The 16406-nt window shown below is 43.1% G+C and overlaps 2 protein-coding genes across 3 annotated transcripts in view; one reads left to right on the top strand and one right to left on the bottom strand.

Moving 5' to 3' along the window:
• The window catches only part of LIPA (lipase A, lysosomal acid type), a 124803-nt gene that overhangs the window by 28223 nt on the left and 80174 nt on the right, over positions 1-16406 (top strand). The gene's annotated exons all lie outside the window — the stretch shown is intronic.
• Positions 6150-16113, bottom strand: IFIT3 (interferon induced protein with tetratricopeptide repeats 3). 2 transcript variants are annotated; one of them, XM_072971570.1, is made up of 2 exons: positions 15482-16113; positions 6150-8117 (listed from the first exon to the last, which is right to left on the bottom strand). In XM_072971570.1, the coding sequence occupies exon 2, from the start codon at positions 7964-7966 to the stop codon at positions 6665-6667; it is 1302 nt and encodes a 433-aa protein (XP_072827671.1). In that variant the 5' UTR covers positions 7967-8117; positions 15482-16113; the 3' UTR covers positions 6150-6664. The 2 variants fall into 2 exon arrangements, with proteins under 2 accessions (XP_072827671.1, XP_006211112.3); XM_006211050.4 differs by lacking the exon at positions 15482-16113 and adding an exon at positions 13934-14262.

Below are 16406 nucleotides of genomic sequence, written 5' to 3'. Positions count from 1 at the left end.
TGATTTTGTGTGATAATCTCATGGTCTTTGGAACTTTACCCTTGGGAATTCCTTGAGAACTGTGTAAAAAGTACAAATAAGAAATAAAAGAGTAACAAATTCTAAGAACATTTCTCCTAGTTCTCTCTTTTAATTACATCTACTTGGTCAGACTGTCCTAAATATAGCCTCCCTGTCCTTCTCTCTGGGTGCCAAGCCCCTCTCCTGTTCCAGCGCCCAGCTCTGAGTTTGGTGTGGTTAGCCATTGTTTATAGTTGTCCATTTTGATCCAGTCAGGGAATCCTATATAGGTCTGTATGCTTGAGTGATTAAGAAGTAACTGAATTAACAGTTAAATATCTATTAAGTCTATAAACAAACACTGTCTTCTTTGAAGCAAGATTCCTTTGGAATTTGTATTCAAATAAACTATTGTGTTAGAACGTTTCAACTCAACAGAAAGTGTCAGGGAAGAAGAAAAAGAACTTTCCTCCTGGTTTTGGAAGGTGCTTTTGTTTGCAATGATTAGACTTCAGAAACAGGTCCAGTCTGGGAATGCTCAAACAAATGCAAAATATACGCATACACAGTGTTTACAGGAAATGTTCCCCATGAAATTCCACAGGAGAAGGACAGGCACAAATATCATCTGTGGGACCAGTGAGGGATGTGAGCAAAGAGAGGCTGTAAAGAGAGGGTGATGGGATGATGGTACATATGAAATGAAAATAGCAAAACAGTCACAATGGACAGAATTTCTACTTGATGAAATGAATTTTAAGGGCTGGACTATGCACTTGGATGTCAGGAGCTGGAAGCAGCTCTGTCCTCTTCTTCCATTCAAAAGCTGTCCCATTCCTGGCACGGGCCAGTGACACTGTAATCTGCAGATCTGAAGAATGTCCTGGCTAGGCTTTTTTTTTTTTTTTTTAATTCAGGGAAACATTAATGCAGTCACTAAGTGCTACAGGAATCTTTATGTTTATGCCCTCGTTGGTAGAGCAGAAGTCTCTTTCATTAAACTACATTTGGTGCCATGTTTCTCCCCCTCACTCAGGATCTAGTAGGTGAGTCACTCTCTTTCCAATCAGTCATCCAATTCCTCCCTACACTTACCTGGAGGGAGAATCTTTAATAATGTCACATTGGTCACGATTGCGATATGTTTGTCATAGGAATCAGCAAATTAGGAATTAGAGGGGTTTTTTTTTTTTAGAACATTTGCTAACAATTTACTGGTATACCCCTGGCTATCTCCTCTTCTTGTATCAGATAGATTTTCACAGAACAGAAATTATTTTCAGGAAAAAAAATATTTTCTGCAAGTTACTAGCCCTAATCCATCTATCAGAGAAAGGAATGGACACATTGTGGTGATTCCTGACTCCTGATTACATCAACTAAGATTGCAAGTCAGCAGACAATGACCAAGTCTTCTTGGCATCCAGTCAGTGGCTGAATTCAGTGCCCCCTCCTCAGCTTGTTTGTGATTGGAGGATAACTTGTTTCACAGGGCCAGCTTAGCCCTCAATTACTGAGCCAGGGACAGTTTTAGGGATCCAGCTACTGATGTTGCAGAAACTCTGAAACAAGTCAAGTAAAAAGATCTGTATAAGCCTCAGGGTCAGGAACTAGATCTGCCTGTCTCTTCTTTGGCAAATGGCCACCTTCACGTCCCTTCCCTGACTTTGTTCCTGTTACGTGCTTGATGTGGGGTAACTGTACCGAAAAAGGAGTAGTGGGGAGGCCGCTCTGCCTGCTGTTAACCTGGAAATACACTTCAGCTGAACTGTTCCTTTTCTGGCAAACATCATAAATATCCTCTTGCAGAGAGAAAGGTGTTTGGAATTAGCGCAGTTACATTCAGTAGGTCAGTGAAGAGAGGGAGAAAACAATGAGACGAATAGAATCCTTCATCAGTCAGGCTAGAGCGTGGGCCAGAGACCATTCTTTTACCTGAGTGATATCTGTAGTCTCTACAGAAACACACACATTCTAAAATCAAATTCACACAGACCTGAATTGCTGTTCCTGTAGTCTCAAAGTCTTCCTGTCAAGCGTTGGCGGTTGCCATGCGGTAATGGCTGTTACTGTGGTGGTGTTGAGCATATCATGCTTTCTAACTTTTAGAGAAAAATACATCTTTTAAAAAATAATAATAATATAAACCCCTAAGCCTTTTACATTGCATATTCAATAATGGAAAACAAGGCAACTTGCAAGGCCATCTCCCTTCGTTCCTCCTGTATTTGATTATTTTTTGCCAGTTGTGTCCCTGGGTTTTTTGTTGTCATTGCTCTTGTTCCATCGTTGCTCTCTTCTCCCAGCCTGCCTGCCCCAAGTCCTGTGTCTTTAACAGTTCTCTAAGCTCCTTCACATGAGCCTGATAGCATCAGAAGGGATAAAGGAAAGGGCTTGATTTCCTGAGGAAAGCTGATGATTCATCCAGTTAAACAACTATTTAGTTGCTAACAAAACAGCGAAGTTAACAGTTAGGGGGCATGACTTGTTTCTCATAAAATTTGTGTTAAAAGACAAAAAACATTGATTAGAAGTTTATGTATGAAACAAATGGTTATATATTAGAAGCACAGAAAACCTTTAATTTATGGCTGCTGATTAGAAATCTAGGACCAGCTCCTATCTGACTCACCAGCTGTGTGACCTTGAAAGGTCACTTTACTTTTGTAGCTCTCAGTTTCCTCATCAGTTAAACAAGTGCCTAGGCCCCCTCCCAGATCAATTTATTTAGAATCTCTGGAGTGGGGTCCGAGCCGTTCACATATTTTAAGGACCTTCCAGGTCATTTTAATACGCAGTGAGTATTGAGAACCATTTTCTAGATGAGTGGTTCTCAAACTTTTGCATGCATCACCCAGAAGACTCGTTAAAACACAGATTTTTGGGTCCTATCTCCAGAGTTTCTAATTCAGTTATTTCTGGAGTTGGAATGAGTCTGAGAATTTGCATTTCATATAGGTTCCTAGGTGATCCTTATGCTGCTGTTCCAGGAGCCGCACTTCCAGAACCACTGGCCTACATGATCTCCAATATCCCTTTTAAGTAGGAAGCCCTAAGCCTCTATGGCCTGGCACCTTACGCTTAGTGCACACCTGCTTCTCTGATATACTGTGTGTAGTGGATGGCAAAGAAAATGACCAAAAAGTTTCTTTCCTGTCTGCATACCCTCTTACATTGTGACATTGCCACTTTTTCTATCAAGAGATAGAGTCCAGTTTTCCATGCTCTTCAATCTGAGCTGGCCTTGATTGACCTACAACAGAATGTGGCAGAAATGACATTGTAAGAGTTCTGACCCAAGGTTACAAGAGGCCTTGCAGCTTTTGTTCTCTCACTGACCTGAGACCACCGTGTAAAGAAGCTCAGACCTGTATCCTTGGGATTAGAGGCCACGTGGAGAGAAAGTCCCAGCTAACTGCTGGCACCAACTATCAGATGAGTGAGTAGGTCCATCTTAGCTCATCTAGCCCAAGCTGAGTCACTGGCTATATTGCAGTTATGTATTTGACTTCTCCAGGTGAAGAGGCAGAAGAGCCCAGGTCTTTCCCAGTGCAAGAACTGTGAGTATATAAAATAGTTAATTTTTTAGGCCCTTACATTTTGGGATGGTTTATTATACCATAATAGATAATGACTACACTGTGCCTTCATTTACCTGTGTGTAGAGGGGACAATGGTAATTTCTGCAATCTTTCTAATCTATAGGAAAGTCATGCCATGCCAGATGTTGGTGGTTTTGAAGGGGCTGTTGCAGCCTGATGGACAAAATTCTGATTTTTCTTTGCATGTAGCTTTAGAAGCATTACTGTTGTCAGGGTCTTGTGAATTTGCTACATCAGGATGAACTGAAAAATCTGACGCTGGATTGCAAAACACAGTGGGAAGAAGGCATCAGATGCAAAGCCAGAATATTCAGGAATCCCACACAGGAGTCAGTGCAGTGGAAGGGAATTTGGATTAAGTGGAGTAAGTGATAAAGAAGGATTCTGGTAGAAATCTACAAGCCAGGGTTTTGAGCTGCTCTGTAGGTAGAGCCTGAAGCCACTGGCTTGTGCCAGCAGAATCAGGACACAGAACATCAGAATGCAGAGCATTGCAGGGGAGCAGCATGGCTTGGTTTCGCACAGCTATGGATTTGAGTTCGGGCTATACCTCTTTCTAGCTGTGTGGCCTTGGACTACTAACCTTACTAAACCTTTTTGAGCCTCATAACTTTAGATGCTCATAGTGGGTTTAGTACAGGTCCTGCAACACAGAGTTCAGAGACTAATATGTAAACCTGCTGTTGTTGAATTGTTACTGTTTTGTAGCTTTGAAGAGCTGACTGTTTTATCTTCCCAGTACCCTCTTTTAGGATTCAGAGAGGTTGTCTTGGAGGAGGTGATCCCTGAACTAATATGTCATAGCCCTAGAGGAGGCACAGTGTGTTCCTTTATTCATCAAAAATTTTTGAGAGCCTAGTTCATTCCAGGTACTATTTTGGGGGGAGGCACACAGCTGTGAGCAAAGGAGGTGAAGTCCATGCCTCCTTGGACTGATATACCTGAGGGGGAGGAGCCCCTGGTTTCCCTTGGAGACTTACCCCCACTCCTCTAGTCATCTTTTTGTGGACAGGCCTGCAATCTGCTGGAATATGCTCTGTGGCTACAAATCAAACCTTCCCTGCAGATATTCATGGCAGCCAGGGTGGAGGTAAAGTGGAATCAGTCTGGAAGCTCTAAGTCCCCGCTGGGCTACTATCTGGGTAAGGCTGGGTATGGCCCCAGGTAGCAAGGGGTAGATGACTGTGAAAACCAGCAATTCATGTGATTCCCTCTGAGTCTCCAGAGGCGAAGCTGTGTGAGATCAGAGTGACACACCAGGAAATGCGGGTTGGGACTGCTCTTTCGGACGAGGGTAGATTGTAGATGTACAGGTGTCTTTTCCATAAAATTGTCCTGGCAGAAAAATAAATCACAGCTTAGGTATGTAGGTCACGACCAGTCAACTGTTCTTCTGGGAAGCCTCAACACCATCTGGAGGGTGGATGGGACTCTGAGTGTGGAGGGACAGGGTTGGGCAGTGTTCATAATCCTTCTAAGAGTCAGCTGTGTGTATTTTCTTGGGATGGGATTGGTACCTGTGTTGGAGTAGCTGTGTAGAAAGCCTCCAGTCTCCCTCTACTTTCAAAATCTTTGTATTCTTGAGGATATATGTTTGCTTAAAGATAGGCAATTCCTCTCCAACCCCAGAGCTGTAACTATTTTTGAGGGCAAGAAATGGCCTATCCTCACCTTTTCCCCAAACCACCCTTCTGCCTTAGCCAGGCTTACAACATTGGTTTCCATGGTAATATCCCTCACAGGGACCCAGTGACCCTCTGGAACTGGTCAAAGGGACAGTATTATTGCAGATCAAGGTTGGCCAGGAGTCAGGAGTTCACTCCTGGGTACCTGGTAGCTCCCCCAGCTGAAGCCTATAGGTAACTCAGGGGTTGGGGACACCCTCACCAAAGTCTGCTCCTCCTACAGCTTATTAATGCAGCTTATTAAGTAACTTTTCAGGATTCCTCTGCTGCATGAGGAAAGAGTCAAATTTCTGGCTGTCCACTCACAAACTAGATGGGAATGCCAGTCCCTCTTGTCTTCTGTGGAATCTGGTGTATGTTTTCCTCTGCACACAATCAGATGACATCACTAGAAAAGCATGAGTGCAGGCTTTGCAGTAGGTTGAGTAGAGGTTGGTAGGGTTCTCAGTGCCACTAGGTTGCACAAAGCAAACAACCCTTGTGGATTTCCCCAGTTGAGAGGAGAATACTTGAATATTTTTATTCACCCCCAGAGGGTGAAGATCTTTGTCTCTATGGCCAGCCTAATACTGGTGCCCCTTACACTCTGTCTAGGAGTAAATTTCCAGGTATTCCTGGGTGCACAGCAAGCTGGTCAGCAGCAGCAGCTGCTAACTGGGCACTGGGCTCAACTGAGGCCCCTGGGATAGAATGAAGGTGGGCTGGCTTCAGGGTAAGGGTATTAGCACCAAGGAGGAGCTAAAATGGGCATGTTGAGAATAGCATGGTATGTCTGTAGCAAGTACCCACCATCCCTAGAAGAGAAACTTTGGGAATTAATGTTACTCTGAGTCACACACAAACCACACAATTAACTCTATCCTGAATTAAAATTTTAAAATTTCTTGTAGCATTACTATCAAGAATATGCATTTATTATAGTATCACCATCAAAAATACGTATTAATACATAGCCAAAGCCAAGAGCAAAACATAAGGAATATTCAGGCATTGGTTAAAAGCTAGTCTTCCAGGAGGCCCAGAAGGTTAGATGGTAATGAGATGAAGGATGTGAGATTCTGTTGGCAGTAGTCACCAGTTATGACCCTAGGAAAAAAGGCAGAAATGGGGACTATGTGGAGAACTGGGGGTATCATGCAGGCCTGAAGCACTGTTTCTGCTAGTGGTTTGTCCTAAGGCTGGCAGACTAGAGAACGGTATATGGCTGGTATGGACAGTGAAGACAGACATGAGAAAACAACTCTCTAAAAATGTGCCTTAAAGCAATAAACAAGACCGTCTTGCTCAGCAAGCTCAGATTGGGAAACTCCTGCCTTCCCGTGCTTCTCTGCATCATGGCCGCTGTTCCAGACTCCTTTCCTTCCTCTCTGTTCCAGCTCAGGGCTTGGAGAGCTCTCTGAGAGTAGCACTGTCTGCACCCTGGCCCGTTTCCTTACTGCCTTCTTCAAGCTCAGATGCTGGCACGAGAAAGCTGCCTATGCCTGAAGGTCTGTTCCTTAGTAGGTGGCCCAGTTCCCTCTCATAACATTCAGCGGCTTGCAGAAGATCTCCATTCATCTTGTGAATTAATCCTTGCAGATACCAAGAATTTGGTGCCTTTTGTGGAACCTGATTTTCAGCTACATTCTGTAGTTGGCATTTCATCTTTTCCTTCTCAGTTGATTTTGTGCCTATGGGCAATAATGTTGGACATCCAGTGTCTTCAGACCTCTCATGATACTCCTGAGAATTGCAATAATGCTGAGGGAGTTGTTGCCTTTCAGTGTTGGGGAGCTCCTTACTGACAGCTAGCTGATAACAGTCTCTCATTTCCGGGAGCTTCGTGAGATCACTATATGCATGCAGAGGATTTAGTCCCTTCTCAGTAGCTTTTTTCATGTAGTCGATAGCAAGTTCCCGTTGTTCTTCAATCTTCTTCTTATTCCCATTAGTTTCAGGGTCTCCCGTCTTCTGAATTTGTTTGACTTTCGCCATATAGCAGCACGCAATCTGGTGACAGAGGTGGCCATCGTTTGGCATAGATTCCAGTGCCCTTAGCAACAATTCAATAGCTTTGTCTAGATCACCTTTCTTTTGGTAAAATTTGGCTGCATTGCGAAGGACATCTGTTTGGCGAGGAGCTTCTTCTAGGGCCTTTAAAACCAACTGCTCCCCCTCAGTGTCTTCATTCATCTTCTGCAGTGTCAGGGCCAAGAGAACTTTGATGTACTGATTGTCAGGGCTCAGCTCAATGGCCTTCTTGAGAACATCGACAGAGGACTGCTGCTGTGGCTTATCATCCAGACTGTACATTGCGATGGCCAGTCCAGAGGAGAATTCTGGGTTGTTGGGCTTCCCTTCCAGAGCCTTCTCAAAACACACCTTTGCCCTTTCGTTTTGTTTTCTTCCACACTTTAGCAGCATCCACCCTTCTTCACAGTCAAGCTCAGGACACTCAATACTGTAAGGATTTGAAAACTTCTCGCATACTTGTTTCACCTTGTCTACATAAACCTGAGCTTCTGAGAGTCTTCCCAGGTGGTAGTAGACCCAGGCGTAGTTTCCCCAGGTGACCAGACTTCTGACTTCTGCCTGGCTGGTGAGCTCTTGCTGGCTTAATTCTTCAGCTTGCCGTAAGCATTCCAAGGCGGCTTCGTTCTGACCATTTAAGTGTTTTATGTAGGCCAGCAAGTTGTACATTGTAGCTCTGAACTCAGGCTTTAAAAATTCAATCTGGTTACACACTCTGTCTTCTAGATCACGCGAGACACTTTCTTTCTTAAATAAGTTCCATGTGAAATGGCATTTCAGCTGCAGAAGGATTCTCTCCAGAGAATTCTTGTTGACTTCACTGTGGAGAAAATAAACATAGTCACTGTGATATGCACCTGCCAAGCATTGTACCCTGTGATGCAATTATGGGTTATTTTGTGTGTCAACCTGACTGAGCCACGAGATGTCCAGCTATCTAGTTACACATTCATTCTGGTCCTATCTGTGACGGTGTTCTCAGAAAAAAATGAGCATCTGAATCAGTAGACTGAGTAAAGCAGGTTGTCCTCCCCAGTGTGGATGGGCAGCATCCGATCTGTTGAGGACTTGAATAGTTTAAAGGCATTTCAGTGTTTCAACACACGTTTATTGCAGTTACCATGCAGTTTGCATGCACCACTGAAGTCTTGTCAAGCATCTTTTCTGACCAGTATTATTCAGCCATAAAGAAGGAGGAAATCCTGCCGTTTGAGACATGATTGGATCTTGAGGACATTACGCTAAGTGAAAGAAGCCAGACAGAGAAAGACAAATGCTGCATGGTATCACTTATGTGTGGAATCTTAAAAAAATAAAACAAAAAAACTCACAGAAACAGAATAGAAAAGTGGTTGCCCAGGGTAGGGGATAGGGGAATAGGAAAAGGTTAATTAAAGGGCACAAACTTCAGCTATTATAAGATGGATAAGTGAATAATGTCTGAAGATATAATGTAAAACATGGTGACTACGGTTTAATAACACTGTATTACATAATTGAAATTTGCCAGTGATGTGCACTTTAAATATTTTATACTTTTATATGTCAGTTATACTTCAATAATGATGAAATTTAAAAAAAAGATTAGCTTGGAAATTCTTGTCATTTTTTTCTTCTGTGTAGTTTAGTTACATAAAATAGTATGGTTTCCTCCCCCTTTAAATTTTCAGTACGCATTGATTGTATGTTAACTGACATATTTAAGTGTCATATATAGTTGACATGTTCATGATAATGTTAACATATTTGGCTTAGTTGATCAAAATAAAACATTTGAAGATAAAGCTGATTCAATTAAAAGAACTTAAAATACTATTGCCTTTTCAAAAACCAGTACTCCAGGGGGAGGTTATAGCTTAGTGGTAGAGCACGTGCTTATTAGCATGCACGAGGTCCTGGGTTCAATCTCCAGTACCTACACTAAGATAAATAAATACAAACCTAATTACAGCCCACCCAATAAAAAAATAAAAGTTAAAAAATATAAAAAATTAGAAGACAGCTTAAAAAAAAATACTCCAAACCAAAAAAACAATACTCCATTTGACAGTTTCCTCACTCACTAATTTATCTCAGATGTGTTTTTGAAAGTTGCTCTAAATATTCTTTATGTGTGTATGTATAAAATTTAATAAATTACTAAATAATACATTTAGAAATGTGAGGGGAGGACAAGCAGGTAGGTTGATGGCTGCAGTAATCTGATAAAGAGAATGTCTAAGTTCAGGTGAAACAAGAGGAGTTGGCCATTCATGGGGGCATTCTTGCCCTTCCTACCTGGAGGTTTGGTGTCTGGTAGGAAATATTGGGGAAGTGGTAGTGCCTCTGGCCCAGGAAGAGATTGTTCTCGGCCTCAAGCTATAGCCGTGGGGTTCTGCTGACCAAAGCAGATAAAAATAGCCCTGCTAGTCCTTAGGAAATACCCAGAATCAACCCACTGACAGCCTTTCCTCCTCCTGCTGACCTGTCTGGAGGCTGACAGCCTGTTGCCACATCTCCTTCCAGGGTCTATTCAAAGCCATTGCTAGAGTAGAATCTTGAAAGTTGCAGAAAGAGGCCCTGTTTAAATGATAAGAGTAGGAGTTTCCAGGAAAATCTCAGGGAGCTCAACCATGGATGTTCTGGTTATGCTCTCATGGAGCATATGACCCTGTGAAGGGACAGGCAGACCTCATGCCCATTTGGTTTTAGGCACTACCCAAGGAACCCATCACTTCCAAAAGTGAGCCAAGGAGCCCTCCAGAGCAGTGATTCTCACACTTCGTTGTGCACGAGGACCAGATGAGCTGAGGATCGTATTAAAATACAGATCAGGGATGCTGCCTTTGCAGCAACCTCCCAGGGAAGTTAGACTCAGACCCCACCGTGAGTAGCAAGACTTCAAGAAGACTTCACTTTTTGGCAATGATTGCCAATCACCAGTTTCTCATCCCTAAAACACCCCTTAAAGAGGTAAGCGTTGCTTTATGGCAACACCTCACCCCTCCCACTCCCTACCCACTTTGGGCTTTCTCCATTCATATTTGCACATGTACAATGCAGAAAGCACTTAGTGTGTATCTAAAGTACCTGTTGTCCCCTTTAAATATGTATCTTTCCCCCTAGGCTTTATTTCTGTCTTATTCTATCAGGATTTCAGAATGCAGGGCCCAATAATTTGCATTCTGTTAGAGCACTCAGGTTGGGTGTGATGCTGGGCTTCTGCCACATAGTTTGAGAGACTCTGCGACACTTACTCCCTGTTTATAGTTTACTCGAGAGGTCTAGCATGTTTGTAAGATGATGACTCAGGCAGACATATTCCCCACTTCTGAAAAAGCAAATTTCAAGGCACAAGTGACCTCATTATGAATTGAAGTTTTATCATGTTGAATTCATCCCTAGCTCATTTGCTGAGAAGTAAGCATGCTTTTAAAATAACCACATCAACCACAACAAAACTCACAAAGCTCTGACTGCGTCCTTTCAAATAGAAGAAACAAAACGGGTTCAGCACCTCCAGCAACTTTCCTCCAGGCCCAGGCCTTCACTGACTAGGTTTTGTTTGAAAGGATCTGAGACCTTTCCTAGGCTCTCCCCACAGACCCCATCCCTCTCCAGCTGCCAGCTCTGCTGGGAGCACTTCCCTCAGGGCCCGACCCTGTAAATCAGAAAGAGCCACAGAAGTAAAAATGCATGAATCATCAATAAGACAGATTTATGATCAAATGCATATTAATCTATTAGCAAACACAGAATCCACATAATTCAGGAAGCTGCACCCAAGAACAAGATTTGTGAGAGATCCTCAACTTCTCATCAGAGAAGCGGGGAATTTTTACCTCATGAGGGCTGTTTCCTTGCAATTCTGAAAAGCTGGGGTTCAGGCTGATTTTATTTTCTGCTTGTGGATCACAAGCAGATGCAGAGGAGGTTTCCACTCAGGATGCTAGCCACCAGGTCTGTGCTTTTTAAGACAGGAAAGAAAATCAAAACTGGGACAATGCTATCAAGATTCCAGCTGGGGAGAAGCTGAAATTCAGCCTTGGAGAGCTGAGCTCATTCTCCACTGGGAGTGTATTCTACACGGATTCCAAAACCGTGTGAGAGTTTGAAAGAAGGCATTACAGATGCCACACAGATTATAATCCTTCCTCGCAGAAATTCGGACGCAGCCTGAGGGTGGGCTTGGGCTTGGGAGTCTGCATTTTTTTATAAGCACCCTGGAAATTCTGTTGCAGGAGTCCCTGTACCACGTTTTGAGAAGCACTGTCCTGGAGGTATTTTGAAAGGCAGTTTCCCATTTACTTGTGGGAGATCATGTAGTGTATTAAACAGCATGTCACACAATCTAGAATAGAGGAAAATAACCATAGGGTACTTGGATTTCAGTTATCTCTTTGACCGGCTTGGAAATATTTCTTGAAGCATATCATTTAGCTTCATTTCCTCACTTGTAAAATGGCCTGGAATAAATTTCTCTTTTTCTTCCACCCAAATTACAGGGAACTGTGGCTTAAGGAGATCCACTTTTACCTTTATTTAAGGTATGCCTCTAGGTACGCGAAGGAGTGATCCTCACTCTCCAAAGGGGGACCCTAAGGGCCTAGTCCTTCTAGTCCCTGCCCCTCCTCTCTAACGTGAGCATGATTAAAAGCATTAAGACATTTCACCCTGTTGGCCTTTGTACACAGAGCCAGAAGATGCTCAGCACTGGAGTTCAGCACCTTAGTAATGACCCTGCTCTGACACCTACTTTCTATATGATTTTTTGGCCAAGTAATTTGCCCTCTGAGCCCTATTTTCCTCATCTAGAAAATGAGGCTAATAAAAAATAATAGTCCTTCCTTTCTAGGGCTATTAGGAGGATGGTATGAGATAACACATGTACAATATTTGACAGAGTGCACTTCCAAGTACTGATCACCTAGATACCGTTACCTCCGTGATCACTGGTATGTCAGTGTTATAATTTTAACTGAATTCTGAGCGTGTGAAGCGGGCAACAGAGTTCCTCAGTGGGTGGGGCGGAGGAGAGCACTTAGCAGCAGGTATGAAATGCTTCCCCGGGTGGTTTTCCCCTTTGGCAATTTGTAGCATAGCTGGAGAGGAGCAGCCCAACCTGCCCCAGTCCCTCTGGCCCCTGGGAACAGGGCAACTTGATGTGGGCTTCAGGCCAGCATAGTCCAGAGAGCCTCCCTCAGACTGCCTCAGGTCAGTGGCTCTGGTCACACCCAAGCACAGGCACTGCCAGACTTAGGCAGACTGGCTACCCGGGTGCTAGGCAAGGCCAGGTTTTTCTGGTCAGTCCACCCATGCAGACACAATTAACGTCACTCATGACCAGGAGCCCAACATATAGGAAAGGGTGACCTGAGGCACTTGGCAATGAATCCCTCTTACCCACCCCACCCTCAAACACGAGCCTGCAGCATATTCGGGAGCCCTTGGATTTTCCTGTCCTCACTCCCCAAGTGGGCACTACGATGCTCCCTCCTCAGGCAATTAACCCTTCAATCCCTTCCCGTGGGTGTTTGTTGAGAATGTCTTTTTTTTCTTTCAGTCTGTCTTTCCTGATGGTCTCTCTTATGGTAGAACTCCAGCAGGTCTATGTGCATTTTTAAAAATCACATTCATTAAGATTATTTTACATACAATAAAATGCACCTCTTTTAAGTGTACAGTTCAATGAATTTTGACAAATGCAAATACCCAGTAACTGCCACCACTATCTCCTTACAGACTGTTTGCATCATCTCCAAGTATTCTCTTGCGTGCCTTCCTAGCCAAGCCCAAAGCCACCTTCCACCACCCCAGGCAACCAGCGCTCTGCTTTCCTTCACTAGCGATTAGCTCAGTATTGGGAAAGAGATTAGGTCACTATGTTTTGAAGAGAAATTATTTTCCGCTGCTCACCAGCTCTCATTGCAGCAATAAAAATGAACTCTAAGGGGGAAGATAACAGCTCAAGTGGTAGAGCACATGCTTAGCGTGCACAAAGTCCTGGGTTCAATCCCCCGTACCTCCTCTAAAGATAAACAAATAAATCTAATTACCCCCCCTCAAAAAAACAAAGCAAAACAACAACAAGAAAATAAACTCTAAGCACTGGGTCATTTTCATATAAGGAATGGAAAAAATGCCCATCTGTGAGGATTGTTTTTTTCCACTTCCCACCTTGAAGTGATCAAACTTTCAGGGCAAAAGTGCCCCTCAACATGAGTTGGGTTTGCACTACCAATTCTATCTTTAATAATACCTGTTGAAAAGAAATGCTTCCCTTTAAAATGACAAAAAGAAAGCCTCTTAGTCCTTTCAAAGAAAACACCAGAAAAGCCCTCAAAGAGTAATTCCCTTAGCGCCAACTTTGAATCGGCAAACTTTGAGCCTGAGTGGACCTAATCACTTCTGCCAAGCCTCCCTCTCGTCCAGCTCCTGGCTCCCGGGTCCACCCAGGGAAGCTTAGGGAGTTTGTGTACATGCACGAGATAAAAGGCACAGAAGTAAAAACTGCCCATATTGGTAAAGGCACGTTTAGTCCACAAGCAACAGGAGGGACAACTCAAGAATTTGCCTGCACCAGAGAAGCTCAGCTTGCAATTTGGTTTAAAAAAAAAGGTGGAGAGTGCTTGCTCAAGGGTGCTTGCGCATTCTTACCTCACTGATGTCATGATGGTTGTCTCTTCTCTGCTGTTCTGGCCAAGCCGACTTGTTCAGAAATCTTTCGAGTCTGCCTGAAGGAGATGCTGAAGGAGCTATATAAAGGGGATGCGGGGTGGGGGAAAGGCATCACCTGATGCTTTCTCCCTGCTTCTGAGTGCCCGCCTTTATGAAAGGGAAGAACAACTGGAAAGTGAAACTAAGTTAAAATCGAGAGGAGGAAAGGAAACTTAACATTGAGGTCTGGCATGACTCAGCAGAAGTAAAAAGTTTAAAATTATGGCTCTGAAGATACAGTTTGGAGGAAGGTGAAAGCACTCCCAGGAATCTGACCCTAAATCTAGGATGCATCCCAGGAAACTGCGTTTTTAATAAAGGCTGGAGGAGATTCTGATGCAGGGGTTTCCGGGAGCACATGATGTGAAGGACTGCTCCAGAAATATTTTGTAAAAAGGAAACTCAAGTAAATACTTTGTAAAGTCAAGTAAATTTACTTGTAGGAGATGATCTGTACTCCGAGACCTGGATTTAATTCTGTGTGTTCATTTTACTAGCTCTGGAATTATCCATGAGTCAGATCACTGAGCTTGAATTTTTTTCCCCCAAGCTAAATACAGGAAGCCAAGCTCTGAAGTCACACTGAGCACTTTAGCTCTCTGAGGTCTAAGGCAATCATTCAGCTGTAAAATGGGAAATAGCAACACATGTAATATTGCTGGCTAGCTGCCTAGCTGATAAATTTAGGTATTTATAATTTGAGCTCTGAAGAAGTGATAATGCCCTGAGAGATTTTAAAAGTGAATTTATTTTATTTTTAATTTTTTAAGGGGTAGGTAATTAGGTTTATTTATTTAATGGAGGTACTGGGGATTGAACCCAGGACCTCGTGCATGCTAAGCACTCACTCTACCGCTGAGCTGTACCCTCCTCTACTCCTGAGAGATTTTTTTTTTAAATAAAATTTTCTGTGATGTAAATGTCCATGAAAACATAGGGCGTATAGTTCTTACGGCTGATTTGAAGATGAAGGACCTGTCAGTTGCATAGGAGAAAGGCTCCCTCCATTCTGAAGCTGCAGAAAGTAGTCTTGTGTAACAGAGCTGACACCTATTTGTTTTTTCCCTACAGTGCGAGATAAGATACTTTGAATTCAGAAACTGCGTTATGTCTACTGTGCTTTTTTTTTTTAATAGCTCAGAATTTAATCTGGGGTAGTGACACAAAATAGTAAAAACAATCTGGATTTTATAATAATGTATAAGCAGGAAAGAGTGACAATGCTAAATGGGACAGAGCTATAAAGATGGTGATATATGAGCAAAGGGATCAAATCAGGTTTTTACACCAGGCAGGTGTTATTTTTGTGAAGAGTGATTCAATTTGTTATGTATTAAAATCCAAATTAGAACTAGCTGCCGTGCAATAAAATTTCACTGCCTTTTCTTAGCACTTTAATTTTTAGTAGTTCTGTTATAAGTTCAAGTGGGTTAGAGCTGTTTTCAACCCTGCAACTGGGAAAGTCTATAATTCTGTTAGTTGTCTTACTTTGTTGCAGAAAAATGTGTTACAGCTCAGTTGTGACAGCAACCTGAATCCCAGCAAGAGACCAAGCAGCACTTGGAGAGTTGGAGAACTCAAGTTTATTACACCAGCAGGCCCAGAGAAGTTAACACTCCAAGCTCTGGACTCAGTCTGTAGGTTTACGCAGGCTTTTATAGGCTGCCAGTTTACACTTTGTGACATCATATGCAAATGAGGTATAATGAAAGTTGACTAATTAGGAATAAGCTTTGTAGAAATGGACCAATCAAGAGGGAAAGAAATAACCAATCAGGAGTGAGAGAAATAACCAATCAAGAGTGAGCTCCATGCAAATGAAGTACTACAAATGGACCAATCAGAAGTTAGGGAAATGGATCAATCAGGAGTGAAGGAAATAATCAATCAGAAGTGAGCCCAGGGAACCAATAGAACTTTAGGGGTAAGTAAGCCGTTTCAGAGGCAAAAAGTGAGAGAGAGCCTCTGGGCCAGGGAACTGGATGCTGCTCGCAGGAGAGTAGTGGCCCTGCCTGGGGGTCCTGCCTGTCTTTTTATGGGGCTTCCTGCCTCAACTTAACAATTTATCATCCTGGTAGTGCTAAAGTGACATACCTTTATATCTTCTATCGTATCACCCAGGTAGGAGGGGCCCCTGCCTTTGGCCCTGTGCTTTAGAGGGCCCCACATACCCCAAGCACACAAATATATGATTTTTAAAGAACATACGTCATCTCTGTTACCGAGAATCTGGTGTTTAATCCTGGCATAGTAGGACTTGAACCTCTAAACATCCAGCCCAGGGAAAATGTATCTTTATCTCTTGCCTTCTTGGCTCAAAGAGAAAGGAAATTGTGTCATGAAAGTTTCTATGTTGTGAGGGTGCCGATTTTAGGGACAGACACTACTTTGAAGTGCAAAAATGATCAGAGAA

This window comes from Vicugna pacos, chromosome 11, assembly GCF_048564905.1.
Source record: "Vicugna pacos chromosome 11, VicPac4, whole genome shotgun sequence".
In the NCBI taxonomy this organism is placed as follows: Eukaryota; Metazoa; Chordata; class Mammalia; order Artiodactyla; family Camelidae; genus Vicugna; species Vicugna pacos.
This window is presented reverse-complemented; position numbering and strand designations above follow the sequence as displayed.